The sequence below is a fragment of the Alligator mississippiensis genome, chromosome 5 (assembly GCF_030867095.1).
Source record: "Alligator mississippiensis isolate rAllMis1 chromosome 5, rAllMis1, whole genome shotgun sequence".
Classification (NCBI taxonomy): domain Eukaryota; kingdom Metazoa; phylum Chordata; order Crocodylia; family Alligatoridae; genus Alligator; species Alligator mississippiensis.
Window position 1 is genome coordinate 195,100,218 of NC_081828.1, and position 15,047 is coordinate 195,115,264.

Genomic DNA, 15,047 nt, shown 5'->3' on the forward strand with positions numbered 1-15,047 from the left:
CGTCTCTCCATATAAGCTGGCCTGGATAGAGAAACATTGTCATCAGGCTAGTTACTGCGCTGAACCTAAAATAAGTCTGTTCTGTGATACTGAAGGTTTTGGTTTTAAATTCTGACTTGTGGGGTTGAAAAATAGTATATGGACGAATAATAAAAGGTAGTGTAAGGGCCCCAGATGGAGTAATGGGAATGTCTGGATGGGAAAGTGGGTATGCTTATAGTATGCTTATATTTGTTCAGTGGTTGTATATGTGTTCTTCGTGTTTTGGTTACTACAAGCTCTGTCTTCAGAAGGGTGGGTGTCACTATTCTAGCATGTATTTGAGACATTTCATAGATTTCATAGATTTCATAGACATTAGGGCTGGAAGGGACCTCAGAAGATCATCGAGTCCAGCCCCCCGCCCAAAGGGCAGGAAGTCAGCTGGGGTCATAGGATCCCAGCAAGATAAGCATCCAGTTTGCTCTTGAAGGTATTCAATGAAGGCGCTTGAACAACCTCCGGTGGCAGGCTGTTCCAGACCTTGGGGGCTCGGACAGTAAAGAAATTCTTCCTTATGTCCAGCCTGAAACGATCTTGTAGTAGTTTGTGACCATTCGACCTCGTCATCCCTTGGGGCGCTTTGGTGAACAAATGTTCCCCCAGATACTGGTGGTCACCCCTGATAAACTTGTAGGTGGCCATCAGATCACCCCTGAGCCTGCACTTTTCCAGGCTAAAGAGCCCCAGGGCTCTCAGCCTGTCATCGTAGGGTCTGCTTCCCTGACCTCTGATCATGCGCGTGGCTCTTCTCTGGACTCTCTCAAGCTTCTCCACATCCTTTTTGAATTGTGGAGCCCAAAAGTGGACGCAGTACTCCAGCTGCGGCCTCACTAAGGCCGAGTACAGGGGGAGAATGACGTCCCGGGATTTGCTTGAGAAGCATCTATGGATGCAAGCCAGCATTTTGGTCGCTTTACTAGCCGCAGCATCGCATTGCAGGCTCATGTTCATCTTGTGGTCAGTGATGACCCCCAAGTTTCTTTCTTGCATAGTGCTAGCCAACATAGCACTGCCGAGCCTATAAGGATGCAGCGGGTTTTTTTTCCCAAGGTGGAGAACCTTGCATTTATCGGCGTTGAACACCATCAGATTCTCATCCGCCCACTTGCTGAGCCTGTCCAGGTCAGCCTGGATCATCCGCCTGTCTTCTGGTGTGGATGCTTTGCCCCAAAGTTTGGTGTCATCTGCGAACTTGGCCAGTCCGCTTCTGACTCCAGTGTCCACATCATTAATGAAGATGTTGAACAGTATGGGTCCAAGGACAGAGCCCTGGGGGACCCCACTGATCACAGGACACCACGATGAGTGACTTCCATCAATTACTACCCTCTGGGTCTGACCCCGGAGCCAATTTTCCAGCCAGTGGATCGTGGAGGACCCAAGGCGACAATTGGCCAGTTTCTCCAAGAGACAATCATGGGACACCAGATCGAAGGCTTTTTTGAAGTCAAGATATATGACATCAATCTCTTCTCCCTTGTCCAGGTGATAGGTCACCTGGTCGTAGAAGGAAATGAGATTGGTCAAGCAAGACCTACCCGCAACAAACCCGTGCTGGCTATCCCTTAAGATGTTGGCGTCGGCCAGTCGATTAAGGATGGCCTCCTTAATAAACTTTTCTAAGATCTTCCCCGGGATAGAAGTCAGGCTGATGGGCCTATAGTTAGCCGGATCCACTTTCCTCCCTTTCTTGAAGATAGGCACCACATTGGCCTTCTTCCAGTCTTCGGGCACTACACCAGAGCACCAAGAGTTTTCAAAGATCCGCGTTAGAGGCTGAGCTATGATGCTCGCCAGCTCCTTGAGTACCCTGGGGTGAAGGTTGTCAGGGCCGGCTGACTTGAAGGTATCCAGCTTCTCAAGATGTTCCTTCACGAAGTCAGCATTAATGGAGGGCAGGGGATCACCTTCACCTGGACTTCCCGGCCCAGTAGCGGGCATGGGCGTCCCACGGGGCTGATGAAAGACTGACGCAAAGTACCTATTTAATAGGTTGGCTTTTTCCTGGGCGTCAGTTGTCAGTTGCCCCATCTGGTTCAGCAGGGGTCCAACGTTGCCCCTGCTTTTCCTCCGGCTCCCCACATATCTGAAAAAGGACTTTTTATTGTCCTTGATGCTCAAAGCTAGCTGGAGTTCAGTTGCAGCCTTGGCTTTCCTGGTCTGCTCCCTACAGAACCGGACCAGTGCAGAATAATCCTCCTTGGAGGTAACTCCCATCCTCCATCCTTTGTAGGCCTTTCTTTTTAGCCTCAGGAGGTCTGCTAGGTCCCTAGCAAATTTAAGCAGGGGTTGGATGACTTTGCCTGTAGGAACATCTGCACTGAACAGTGCAGTGCTATGTATCAGAATACCTGCTGTTCTTTTTGTTTTCCCTTCAGGGTTGGTACCTGGGGCTGGTGCCCCAGTTGTCCGTCCTTCTTTACTGTACCATACTGTATACATGTATGTCCATGTCCAGAGAGCTGAAATTATAGGACAGTTAGAACTTTTTTTTCTGGAAGGCAGCACCATATTCAAAGGTGCATTTCGGTGGGGGCTGCTAAGGAGAACTAAGGCAGTGCAGAGCCCTTCAGCTCTGCATCACCAGCTTGAGTCCTGTCCATGCCAGTGGGCATTGTGTTTTTCTCTCCCCTCTGATTGATATTCTCCTATATAAGATAGAAAGATGAAATTGATGGATCCTGGTTCTAGGTCCCTTGTAATAATCACATATCACCAATATGTTCTGCAAGAGATTGTATGCTTTTTAACCCAGAGAGTTTTAGTGTGGGTTCATGTTAAGATCAATGGGGTCTTGATCTTGGTAGGATCTCTCAGTGAAAGCTTCTGCAGGGGAACAAAGATGTCCTTACGTCCTATAAATTTGAGGGTTGCCACATTTTAATTGTTATATGCAGATTTAGAGCAGACAGAAGCAATTCAGAAATTAGAAGACAAGAAATATTATTTACATTTTTACAAATCTCAAGGTCCAATCTCATTTTATTTTTATAGATAGAGATGTGGTGAGTGTTTTTTGTAAGCTAAGAAAATATATTAATTAGGAAGAAAACAGTGTTAGGTTTCAGAAGTATGGAAAATGGTATATCAGCAGAAGGAATTTTGTTTGGATTGCAGTTCCAGTGAGCCATTCCAGTGACAAAGCATATTAATGACCATGGTAAGCAAGTGAGGTCATTGTGATGTCAGTACTTCTGCCTGTAATCTTGCACATGCTTGCTAGTTGGGAACATTTCATGTTGAGCTCTGATAGAGAAACAAGAGACTCGTGTGCAGAAGCTGATCATGGCTGTAACAGGAGATGAAACAGGTAGGAATCTCTTTCCAGTCGTGAAAATAGCAGCTTCTATACACTGTTTAGTCAGAGATTTCACAGTAGCACATGACATTTAATTCAACCTTCTTACAGTGTGAATGGCACTAATGGTGCTAGTTTATTACTCCTTTTTATAGCTAAAGCAGTATTTTAATGTTGATTTGACATTTTTCTTTTAAAAGCACTTTGTAGTGTGTGTAGCACTGGTATTCTTAACTTTAGCTTGCAGCAATCTATTTTCCTTTCTAAATGATCTGTACAACTAACTGGTCTTGCTTTTGGTTTAGCAATAAACAAACTATCACTTCCGGCTATTTTAGCCTATCAAAACTTAAAATATATAACTGTAAGTAAAATGTACACTGTTTCAGGTATATAAGAAAAGCTTTTAATGTTCGTTGCTAAAGAAAATAGGAGCACAATCGGATTTGAAAGAGCTGTAGTGTTGCGATTGCCTGTGAATGTTGTAATGCCTTTTTTTTTTTTCTCCTCCGCTGTTTAAAATGGTCTGTTCCTCAGCTAATTGAGTTCAAAGGGCTGACGTCATTAGACTTCCTGGAATCGTGTTGCAGTGGGGAACTGGAAAAGTTAAACTCCAAACAGGTTACACGTTGACGTCAGCTCCGAGTCATGCTGTGATTTAGTCAGTTCCTTTCTGCTTCATCAAATGCCACTGTCAGATTTGGAATGTTAACTAGCTAGCAACCTGCATGCTGTTTGTAGTTAAGTAAAGCTATTTCATATACTGAGTTGTATTAATACGAAGTTAAATATCTTCTATAGATCCCCACTTTGGGTCTTGTGCTTGTATAAATAATGCAGAAGCTGTCTAGCTAGTTGATGTGAAATTTAAAACCCTCTGGTAAGGTACTCCTTACATAAGTTCCAGGGGAGGTTGATATATATTAAAGATATGTAGCCACTGTGTGTGTGGGTGTGTAGATACAGGCATGCATGTAGGGACATACATGTTCTCTTTGCTCTCTCTCCTCTGACTGGCCTGTATAAAAACTAAAATAGTCCAGGAATGCTCTCTAGTGTTCAATAGGAAAACATTTTCAAGGGTTAGTTTTTACATTTGTATATAGATATATTGCCCATTAATTCCTTAGCAGAGTTTCATTTATAAGGCTAATGTTTTTTTTTTCTTTTTTAAATTTAATCATGGTAAATTGTGTACCATAAGTCAGATACGGCATCAGGTTTTCAGCTGACTACTTTTCATCTCACTTGCTATAATTTTATGGTGAAAGACACTTGCCTGAGGGTCGGTGGATCAGGCATTATGATCTTGCTAGTTCCCACTTATTGGCTGTTGCCACAGTACTCCATTGACCTTGGTGTTTGTGAATTTGGTTTGTACTATGAAAAAAAATTGCTACATTACATGTATTCAGGCTTTTCCTAAAGGCATATGAATAATGGGCATTGTGTTGCTCATTGTGCAGCCTTAAAATAGGCAAGTTGTGGACATATCCTCCTTCTACATAAAGACTTAGTGCTTTATACACAAAAGCCCCCATCCTACAATCTGATGCATATGATAGACTCTTCAACCTGTAGAGAGTCTCACTGCAGTCAAAGAGGTCTGTGTTGTTGAAGGGGTTTCAATATGGATTTAAATTTCTTTTTTTTTTTGTCTTTTAGGTTGTAGAAATTCAGACTCACCAGCTCTTTCCGTATAATGATTTATCTTTCCCTGTGATAGTAATACCGTACCAACTATAGCAGTAACTAGCATAACAAATGTTGGAGCATGGCTACTTCAGGAGTCCTGCTAGACAAATTAAATTAATATAAAAAAAAAATGACCGACTTTATGTTGAGACTTTCCACCTATTCCAAAATTAAGTAGGCTATTATATTTTATTCTGTTAGTTATTTTGGGTATTTGTAAGGCAGCTGTCACTAGAGTATTTAGGCAGAAACTACATAGCACAGTATCAAAGACTAGTGTTCTCCTTCCCATCAGAACTTTTCATAATGCCATCCCTACCCATACCTTTAACCTCCCATCTTCACCCTCATTCTCACAGTGATGCTTTTCTTGATAAACTATTTCCTTTTCTGTTTCCTGTCTCAGTGCACTTTTCCTATTGCTCCAGGCTTGGGCCATAATCCTTGTGGTGGATTTTCAAGACATTCAGCTCAAGTTGTTCTTAAGAATCCAGCAGAAGATTGGACTAGATGACCTCCTGAGGTCTCTTCTAACCCTACCTTTCTATGATTCTATGACTTCTTTTGCCAGTCTCAAAAGAAGTATACTTTTCATTTGGAATAAACAAAACACTTAAACAAAATAAGCAGACAAGGTTCTTTGGGTAAATGTGATATCTTTTATTAGACCAACTAAATGGTTGGAAAAATTGTTCTTTGCAAGCATTTGGGCACAAACACCTTTCTTCAGGCATATGGGGATTCCGCTGGTGTTTGTGTGCTCTCCTGGGTGGAATAAAAGCATAAGACAATATGCAAAATATAGGTCTGTGAAAGTGCAGCTGTGTGGAAGGGAAGATCAGAGGGGTGGGAGACAATAGGTGAGAGACAGGGTGGTGGGGGAAGGGGGAATGTTGACCCAGTGATAAAATGTAGCTGATAAAATGTATAGAGGTTATCTGGGATTATTGGATGGCAGGCAGCATGAGCGACTGGTGCCTCCCACGTCGCAGGAGGGTCCCCCCACGGCCGATCCTACTGATCTGCACCTGGCAGCAGTACACACTTCCGAGTCAGCGGGATTGGCCACGGCGTGTGGGGCGGGGGTCGTTTCTCCTGGCACACTCCCCAGCCAGCACTCTCAGCGGGGGCACCAGTGCTGTTGCCTGCATCACCTGCCTGGGAATGCTGCTTTCAGGGGGTGCACATGCACCCTCTATGCATCATCACTGGCAGGCAGGTAATAATTCTAATATTATAAAAGCCTTAATCTGTCTGTCTGTCCATAGCACTTGATTTGTGCTCTGATTTGCTGACTGAAACAGACAGAGTGTGAATACAGCGTTGGGGCAGGAGGTGGCGGTGTGGGGGAGCACCGCCATGATGACAAGGACACAGGTGACAGAGTGGGGGGGTGGGGCGAGACCAGCTCAGCTTGTTTTGCCCCCCCACCCTGATTCCAGGAGGCAGCAGAAATGGAGCCGACGAAATGGGGGGGTGGTGAGGCCAGCTGGCCTTGCCCTCCCTGCCCTGCTCCCTGCAGGTGGTGATGGAGTGGGGTTGGGGAGACAGCTGGGGCCACTAGAGCTGGCCTGGCCCCTGCTCCTTTGCTCCTTGGAGGTTGTGGTAGCGCAAGTGGGGAGTGGGGTCAGGAGTCTGCAGGGGAGTGAAGCCACCTGCGCTAGCCTCAGCCTGCTCTTCCCACCTTCCGTCATTGCTGCCTGCAGGGCTGATGCAGCGGTGGTAGGGGAGGAGTGGGAGCGCACTGCGGCGGCGGGGGGGGAAAGAGCTGACCTGGGCCAACACAGTAGCAGTTGGGGGCAGGGGAGGAGTGGGCCCTGGCCTGACGTGGGGGGGGGGGAGGAGCAGCAGGTCTCCTCCCCCCTTCGGGCCCAGGCCCATTTCTCTCCCCCTCCCCCACGTTGGCCCTGAGCCTGCTCTTCCCGTCCCCCTGCCACCGCGTCGACCTGGGCCTGCTGCACCCCTTCCACCCCCCACAACTGTGGCAGGCCAGCTTCTCCCCTACCTTGGGCCTGGTCCTCCCCCACACACCCTGCATCAGGCCTGGGCCCACTCCTCCCCTCTCCTCCCCTCCCCCCGCCACTGCAGTGGGGAGTGGGCCTGGACCCCAAGCAGCAGGAGGGAAGGGTGGGGGCACAGGGCTCTGCCCCTGTTTGCTCCCTGCCCCCCATCATTCTTGACAGGCAGTTGGCTAGTGTGCCATAAATCTAATGTCTGTATTTAATCCCCTTTTTTCTTTGTATCCAGTAGATTTATGAAGTGAAGTTCGTAGGCTCATCTATGAAAGGTGTTTTGTAAATTCCCTTTGAGGGTTAGAATGAGAGACTGGAGAGAGAGTGGTTGTCTTGTGAGAAGTGTTCACCCACAGGTAATTAGGTATTTTTAAGTATTTTTGTCTTAGATTTTTGGCGTGGATTCATTCTGGTGCATGGTTGTTGTTTGGTTTCTCCTACATATTTTCCATCAGGGCCTTCAGTGCACTGGATGAGATGTATACCATTTTTGGAGGTGCAAGTGTAAGATCCAGGAATGTTGATAGTTCTGTTGTGGGATGTGCTTGTTGTGGGAGTGTTGGAGATGTGGTGGCAGGTTTTACATTTCTTGTCCTGGAATAGTCTGGACCCATTTAGTGTGCTTTGGGCCATAGGAAGTTTGCTTCTGGTCATGAGGTTGGTGAGGTTTGGTGCTTGTTTAAAGGCTAGGATGGGTGGTTCTGGGAAGATCTCATTAAGAATTGCATCTTCCAGTATGGTTTGCAGTTGTTTGAGGATTTTCCGTGTAGGTTCCAGGGAATGATGATGTGTCATAATTAACAGTGTGCAATTTGTGGGGATTTCCTTTTTTACTGCAGCAAATCTTCATGTAGTGTCCAAGTGGCTCTTTCAGAAGTATGTTCTGTCTCTCTGGAGGAGTGTCCTTGTTGGGTGAAAGCTCTTTTATGATTTGTGAGGTGACAATCCCACACCATACTGGTGAACAAGTTAAGGGGCTGTGACTTGGATGACTACACAGTCCGGTGGGTGGCGAATTGGCTAGAAGGTCACACCCAGAGAGTCGTAGTGGATGGGTCAGTATCGACCTGGAAGGGTGTGGGCAGTGGAGTCCCGCAGGGTTCGGTCCTAGGACTGATACTCTTCAATGTCTTCATCAGCGACTTGGACGAGGGAGTGAAGTGTACTCTGTCCAAGTTTGCAGATGACACAAAACTGTGGGGAGAAGTAGACACACCGGAGGGCAGGGAACAACTACAAGTAGACCTGGACAGGTTGGACAAATGGGCAGAAAATAACAGGATGCAGTTCAACAAGGAGAAATGCAGTGCTGCACCTAGGAGGAAAAATGTCCAGCACACCTACTACCTAGGAAATGACCTGCTTGGTGGAACGGAAGCGGAAAGGGATCTTGTAGTCCTAGTGGACTCCAAGATGAACATGAGTTGGCAGTGTGACGAAGCCATCAGAAAAGCTAATGGCACTTTATCGTGCATCAGCAGATGCATGACGAACAGAACCAAGGAGGTGATACTTCCCCTCTATCGGGCGCTGGTCAGACTGCAGTTGGAATACTGCGTTCAATTTTGGGCGCTGCGCTTCAAGAGAGATGTGGATAACCTGGAGAGGGTCCAGAGAAGGGCCACTCGTATGGTTAGGGGCTTGCAGGCCAAGCCCTATGAGGAGAGACTGGGGCACCTGGACCTCTTCAGCCTCCGCAAGAGAAGGTTGAGAGGCGACCTTGTGGCTGCCTATAAGTTCATCACGGGGGCACAGAAGGGAATTGGTGAGGTTTTATTCACCAAGGCGCCCCTGGGGGTTACAAGAAATAATGGCCATAAGCTAGCAGAGAGCAAATTTAGACTAGACATTAGGAAGAACTTCTTCACAGTTAGAGTGGCCAAGGTCTGGAATGGGCTCCCAAGGGAGGTGGTGCTCTCCCCTACCCTGCGGGTCTTCAAGAGGAGGTTAGATAGGCATCTGACTGGGGTCATCTGAACCCAGCACTCTTTCCTGCCTATGCAGGGGGTCGGACTCGATGATCTATTGAGGTCCCTTCCGACCCTAGAATCTATGAATCTGTGAATCGTGGGTATTCTTTTCAGTGCAAATTCGGGGGTATTAGAAGGCTTGGCTATATATTACAGCTTTCTTGGTGTGTTTAGGGTGATTGCTGGTTCTGTGCAGATATGTATGTTGATCCGTGGGTCTCTTGTCTATGGTGGTTTGTATTTTACCATTCTGGATATTGATCATAGTGTCTAGAAAAGAAATGTTGGTGCTGGAGTATTCAAGAGAGAATCTGATGGAAGGATCTCAAGGCACCCCAGGGTGCTGCAGTACTCTGGTTGAGTATTAGTACATTAAAGAAACAGTAAATAATAAAAATAGTCAAATAGGTGGACATACTTACCATATATTTCTACTTTTAGCATCTCATCTTTAAAGGAAAACACCATTTTCCTTTGTGGTATTTCAGCTTTTGTAGACATCATAAAAATAGTTAGAGACTGGTTTAGAAATAATTAAAGCTCAAATGAAATGTTATTTGACCTGTTTTAAAGAACACTGAAGAGACTACAGCACAATCATGTTTTATATTATAATGTGACAAACATTTTGAAGCTTTTTCTGTGCCAGAAGATTTTTCTGTTGCTTGACGAACCAGTTGTTTTCCTCTCACGCCATGATTTTGGATCTTAAAATGAGCTCTATGTTATGGTGACCTTATTAGCATTATGTATTTGATTTATAGTAGTATCTATATGCCCTTGTAAGGAGAAGGTATAGTTTTGCAAGTTCTTTGATATATATAAAATTTTGTTTTTAATTCACATTAGCCAACATGAATTAAACCCTTATTCAAAGCAAGGCAGTTTGTAATATTTATTTTATTTTGCAGATCAAATTAAGCTCTGGGATCAAATTAAATTCCATAGTCTTTAATTTGACCTACAAACTGACTTGTCTTCATTAGCAGTTTGTGTTAATTGAAGATTTCATAGACAAAATCTATGGTTTATAGATAAAATCATCTCTCTCTGCTGAATTCACACCCAATGAAAGACCTGTCCCAAAGAGTTCATGCTCTGAATAGACATGGCCAGCAAGGGGTGAAATTAAAGAATTAGTATACTTTCATTTTACAACTAGTCAACTGTGAGACAGTCCTACTAACTTAAGTGGGGCTACTTACAAAATGAGATATTTTGCTCAGTCAGAAGGTAAATGTCCATGATTACACAGAAAGATCAAGACCTGAACCTATATAGCCATTTTAGTCTGGTACCTTTCTTAGAAGGCCATCTTCTGATGTGAAGAGGAAGATAATATTTTAAATCTATTTTTGTCCCATTTCATGTAATCTTGGGATATTGCTTTAGGGTCAGTTGGCATGAAACTGTGAAAGAAGATCATAAGAAAGCTAATTTATTTAATTGATTTTACCCTTTTCCTATCTTCTCACCTCTCCAAAATGGTGCGAGTTTGTGTATATTAATTTTCTTAATATATGTTGTTATTTTGTTTTAACACTTTTCTGAGTTTAATTGAATCTTCCCTTTGTTACTGGAACTACGTTAAAAAAAAGGCAGTGCAAATTTCACATAAGATGACAGCAACTGCAGTTTGATTCTGTGTATTAATTTTCAGGGCCAAGGAAAGTTAAGTTCTCTGTTCTGAAGTAGTATGGAAAATATTAAGATGTGAACAGTAAAGAACTTACTCTTATTTTTTATGCATGAGAGTCAATATTTTTATGTTAATTTTAAATGTGACACATGTACGTATTAGACTTGCATGATTTTCCTTGTGAACAGTATTTGAAAGTTTAGGTGTTCTAAAAGATAGAAAAACAGCCTCTTAGAAATGAATGAAATATCAGAGAATAGAGGCCATTGGGGAGACCCAGTTCCAAGTTAAAACCATAAAAACTGTTTTAAAAATCTGTTTTATAACTCGTATATTGTAACAGAGACATTAGAATCTAGTTGTATTTGTTAGCTTTGGTGTCTTTTGACCTCACGGGCCTGCTGAATATTTGAGATAATAGAGAACTAGATAATATATCATAAGAAATCTCTTGTTTCAGTTAGATACTAACAGACATGTTTTTGTATAATGTAAAACCTTTCTTTTGTATATATGTGTATACAGCTGCTACTGGAGACATGCCAGCTTATCAAATCCGAACTCCTACCACTGCCTTGCCTCAAGGAGTGGTAATGGCAGCATCACCGGGAACATTGCACAGCCCTCAGCAGCTAGCAGAGGAGGCAACACGCAAAAGAGAGCTAAGACTCATGAAAAATAGGTATGGTTATTTAACTGTAACACAATGATTAGTGATTGCTGGAAAAAGTAAGGTATTAAAATAAAATGTTGTTAAGGTCATGAGTCCTCCATGATAACTGAAGAAAGAACAGAGTAGTCTTTGCTGTTAAATGCACAGCAGCAAATAGATCTGTATATAGCACTGATTGAATAATGACCATTAATTGACTAAATCCTAAATATTCTACTGAGTGGTGAGGAGCACACTTTTTCCAAAAAAAAAAAAAGCATTACAAAATCTGAACCCTCACCCAAAACCTTGTGGCTGGGAAAATAACCTTTATAATGAGAGCATATTAGAAATCAATGCAGTGTTGTCTTCCTGTGCCTACAGAGAGTGTAACCTAATAGCACTCAGGTGAAAGAGCAGTCCTACTGATCTCCATAGATTTTGAAACCCAAATCATAATTATGAGACTTTAAATACGTATAGTAATGAGTTCATGATTGATCTTTTTTGCAGAAATATCCAGAGATAGTGCTCTTACCAATAGAACTAGGTAGTGAATAGCAGTGAACAGTACATTCATCAAAAATAAAGGAAGTTTGGTGATCCTGAAACTATTTACTGGGTAGCTTTGGCTGGAAAAAAACTGGGGAGAGGCTCATGTGTAACAAAGTACCTGTCATACTAACAAGCGTGTAGTGTATGAGATTTTTATTGTAGTGTGAAATGATTGTTGCAGGTTCTGTTACCTAATAATATACTGATGGAGAGACATTATTGCAAAAGCAAATCTACTTTAGGAAAACTGAGTAAAACAGAATTGTGTGACATTTGGTAGATTGTCTGTATTTTTTAATTTCTTGGCATAAAGTCTGTCTGATGTGCAGAATAAACAAACCTACTGCGCTTTCTTCTTGCATTCTTTTGACTGTTGTTCGGGGTTTATTTTCTTGTGTATGCACTTGCATAGCAGTTGTTAAACTTGCTGAAAACTAGAAGCATGCATTTATGAAGAAATGGTCTGCTTTGTAGTTCACTAACATACTGAATGCTGTCTCATTCCATTCATGGAATTGCTTTGCTCTCATGCCTGTCTTTGTTTTAAGTCACTCTTGAGGATTGTTGCATTTTCTTATGCTTTCTCTTCTTTCACGTCTTCTCTCTTCAGTTGCAATACTAGAGCTACCACCCTCTTATGTACAGCATGCAGAAAATTTGATGCCAATTTATAAACATCTTGTAAATGCTAAGGGGATTAAATTTTAAAAAGGTCTTAAATTTATGTGTCTGTGGAATTTGGTGCCCAATTCAATCACATACATTTGAAAAATCTTACCCAAACTGTTTAACTTTTGAGTAGCAGAATTGTGACGTAGCCATTCATGGCTGCTTGTATTTTAGAAAAAAAGTAGAAATTGGGGAGTAAATGAATGGGTGCAACTGAACAATTTTAAAAGAAAAAAGATTATGCCATTTTGACTAGTCCTGATCATAATTGTGTGAAAAGGTCAGAGTTGCTGTAGTTTTTTAAACCAGATACCTAGATTTTAATCTGAAGAGAGAATGCTGCTACACCTATATTTTTGCAAGGGAACACACCTATATTTTCTTTAATAATGTTGTTAAGTGTTTTGATTGCAGAAGGTGATGCTCTAAATACCTGCAGAAACACATAAAATGGGTTGTGATGGGAACAGAAAATCCCATTTTCAGAAATGAAGGCATTTAGCCATGGCATTTTGTACAGTTGAAGGCAGCTTGTTAACAGCTGATCGTTGTCCTCATTGTGTTTGTCTCAGTTCATCTGTATAACAACTCATTCTTCATATTGTGGATGCCAAGCAAATTGCGTTAATTAACAGGCTGTTTTTGTGGGTTCAGGTTGGCTGTTCAATGACGTAGCTGTCTAAGATCATTGTTTAGTTATTTGTTTGTCCAAAGAGTGATTTACTGTGGAATTTTAGGGATTGTAGGTAATTGTGTTTATCCAGTTTTGGCTGGAGTGTGGTTGTACCTGTAGTTATTTGCCTTGTGTTGGTTCCAGGGAAGCTGCCCGGGAATGTCGCAGAAAGAAGAAGGAGTATGTCAAATGTCTTGAAAATCGTGTGGCTGTGCTTGAAAACCAAAACAAGACTCTCATTGAGGAACTCAAGGCCCTCAAAGATCTTTATTGCCATAAAGCAGAATAACTGTCTTTGATTTGGACCTTGTTTCTATGAACTTTAATCAAGGCATGAGAGGAAGCAATTCTACGTATTGCCATGTGAACTTGAGGAAGGGACACTTGTGACCCTTGTGAACACAGTTTTTGCCTACTGCTTTCAGATGTAACAGGGGAGATGTTCCAAAAATTGGAATTCATTCATAGTCTCCATATTCTGCTGAGCTTTCTTCAATTTGCATTTTCTTATAGCATGCAAATAGCCTTTTTGTTTGCACCTTTTACTTCTGCTTTTTGCAGGGAAGCTGCTAAAGAATGTCGACGTCGGAAGAAAGAATACATAAAATGTCTGGAGAGTCGTGTTGCAGTGCTAGAAGTTCAGAACAAGAAACTTATTGAAGAGCTTGAAACCCTAAAAGACATTTGCTCTTCCAAAACAGATTAGTATTTATTATACTGTGAACTGACTAAAACATGTCCGGTTGCTTTTTAAGGCAATACATAGCCAACAAGAATTATGGCTTTTTCTGTGTCATTTATCTTATACTCCAACTTCTAACATTCCTAAAATGCTTTTCCAGCATTTTGTCAATTCTTAGTTGTACCTTCAAATTTTTCCCCCTCAGAGGAGTCAAAGGATAAAATGTGTGTAACATGGTTAAAAGCAACATTTCTCAAGGCTGTTCCAGTGTCATTTAATTGCATTTATTGCTACTTCTGTGTTACTGCTAGCATCCTACACGTACCAAATATTTTACAGGTATTTTAAAGCAAACCTTAAAGATAAAGCATCCAGTAATACATCAAAATCGAACTACTCAAAATATCTCAGGAAAGAATTTATATAAAGAATGTTATAATTACATGTATGTATCAGAATACTAGTCTATAAATGAATTTATGGCATATTTTTATATTAGTTGCTTTGTGAAGAAAGTATTGTATTGCTGTCACTGAGTGCCATGGTTGAAGATAGTTTTTAATAGAACCATGTTGTTTAACCTTTGTAGTGTTTGGTGTTCATTTACATATGTGGCACTTGTGTAAAACATATATTTTGAAAAATGCCTAAAAGATTTAGTGTAAATTTTATATTATATAGGCAAATTCCTCCTTGCCATTATAATACAAATTCTAAACACTCTGAAGAAGTTTAAATGTTTGCTAGGGCTTTCTGTCACTTATACATCTAGTGTTTTACAAAATATCTTATTGATTAGAGGATTTTGTTTCACACTTGGTTTTCATCCTAAGTATTTTTGATGCATATTCTGAACAGGCCAAACAGGGGAGCCTAAGACATGTGATCTTTTTCAGCCTTTCGATGAAGCGCCAAAAAGCACTAAAACTTTTGCTAAAGGAAGACTCCAACTAACATTAGTTCTCTTCTGATTTATATTTAACAATAGTCTTTACATGAGAGCCAACGGTATTTAAAAATAACAAATCCTGCCTCAACTAGATTAAATTTTTGGTAACCTCCACGTATGCCAGCTTTCCATTGTGCTTTCTGGGGAAAACAATGCTGATATCAAATTTCTGCATGTTAACGTCTATGTCTACTTTATAAAATAGAGAGTA

At 42.0% G+C, this 15,047-nt stretch overlaps 1 protein-coding gene across 6 annotated transcripts in view; it reads left to right on the forward strand.

Annotated features, from left to right (window-relative positions):
* The window catches only part of CREM (cAMP responsive element modulator), a 42,510-nt gene extending 28,043 nt beyond the window's left edge, over positions 1–14,467 (forward strand). For 3 of the 6 annotated variants that reach the window (XM_059729158.1, XM_014609051.3, XM_019498519.2), the window contains 2 exons: positions 11,182–11,338; positions 13,350–13,871. In XM_059729158.1, coding sequence (XP_059585141.1) covers positions 11,182–11,338; positions 13,350–13,494 — 302 coding nt within the window. In that variant the 3' untranslated portion in view covers positions 13,495–13,871. Of the gene's footprint in view, positions 1–3,242; positions 3,353–11,181; positions 11,339–13,349 lie in introns of those variants that run through there. The other 3 variants (XM_059729159.1, XM_014609053.3, XM_059729157.1) reach the window with 3 other exon arrangements.
* The last annotated feature ends 580 nt before the right edge of the window (positions 14,468–15,047 follow it).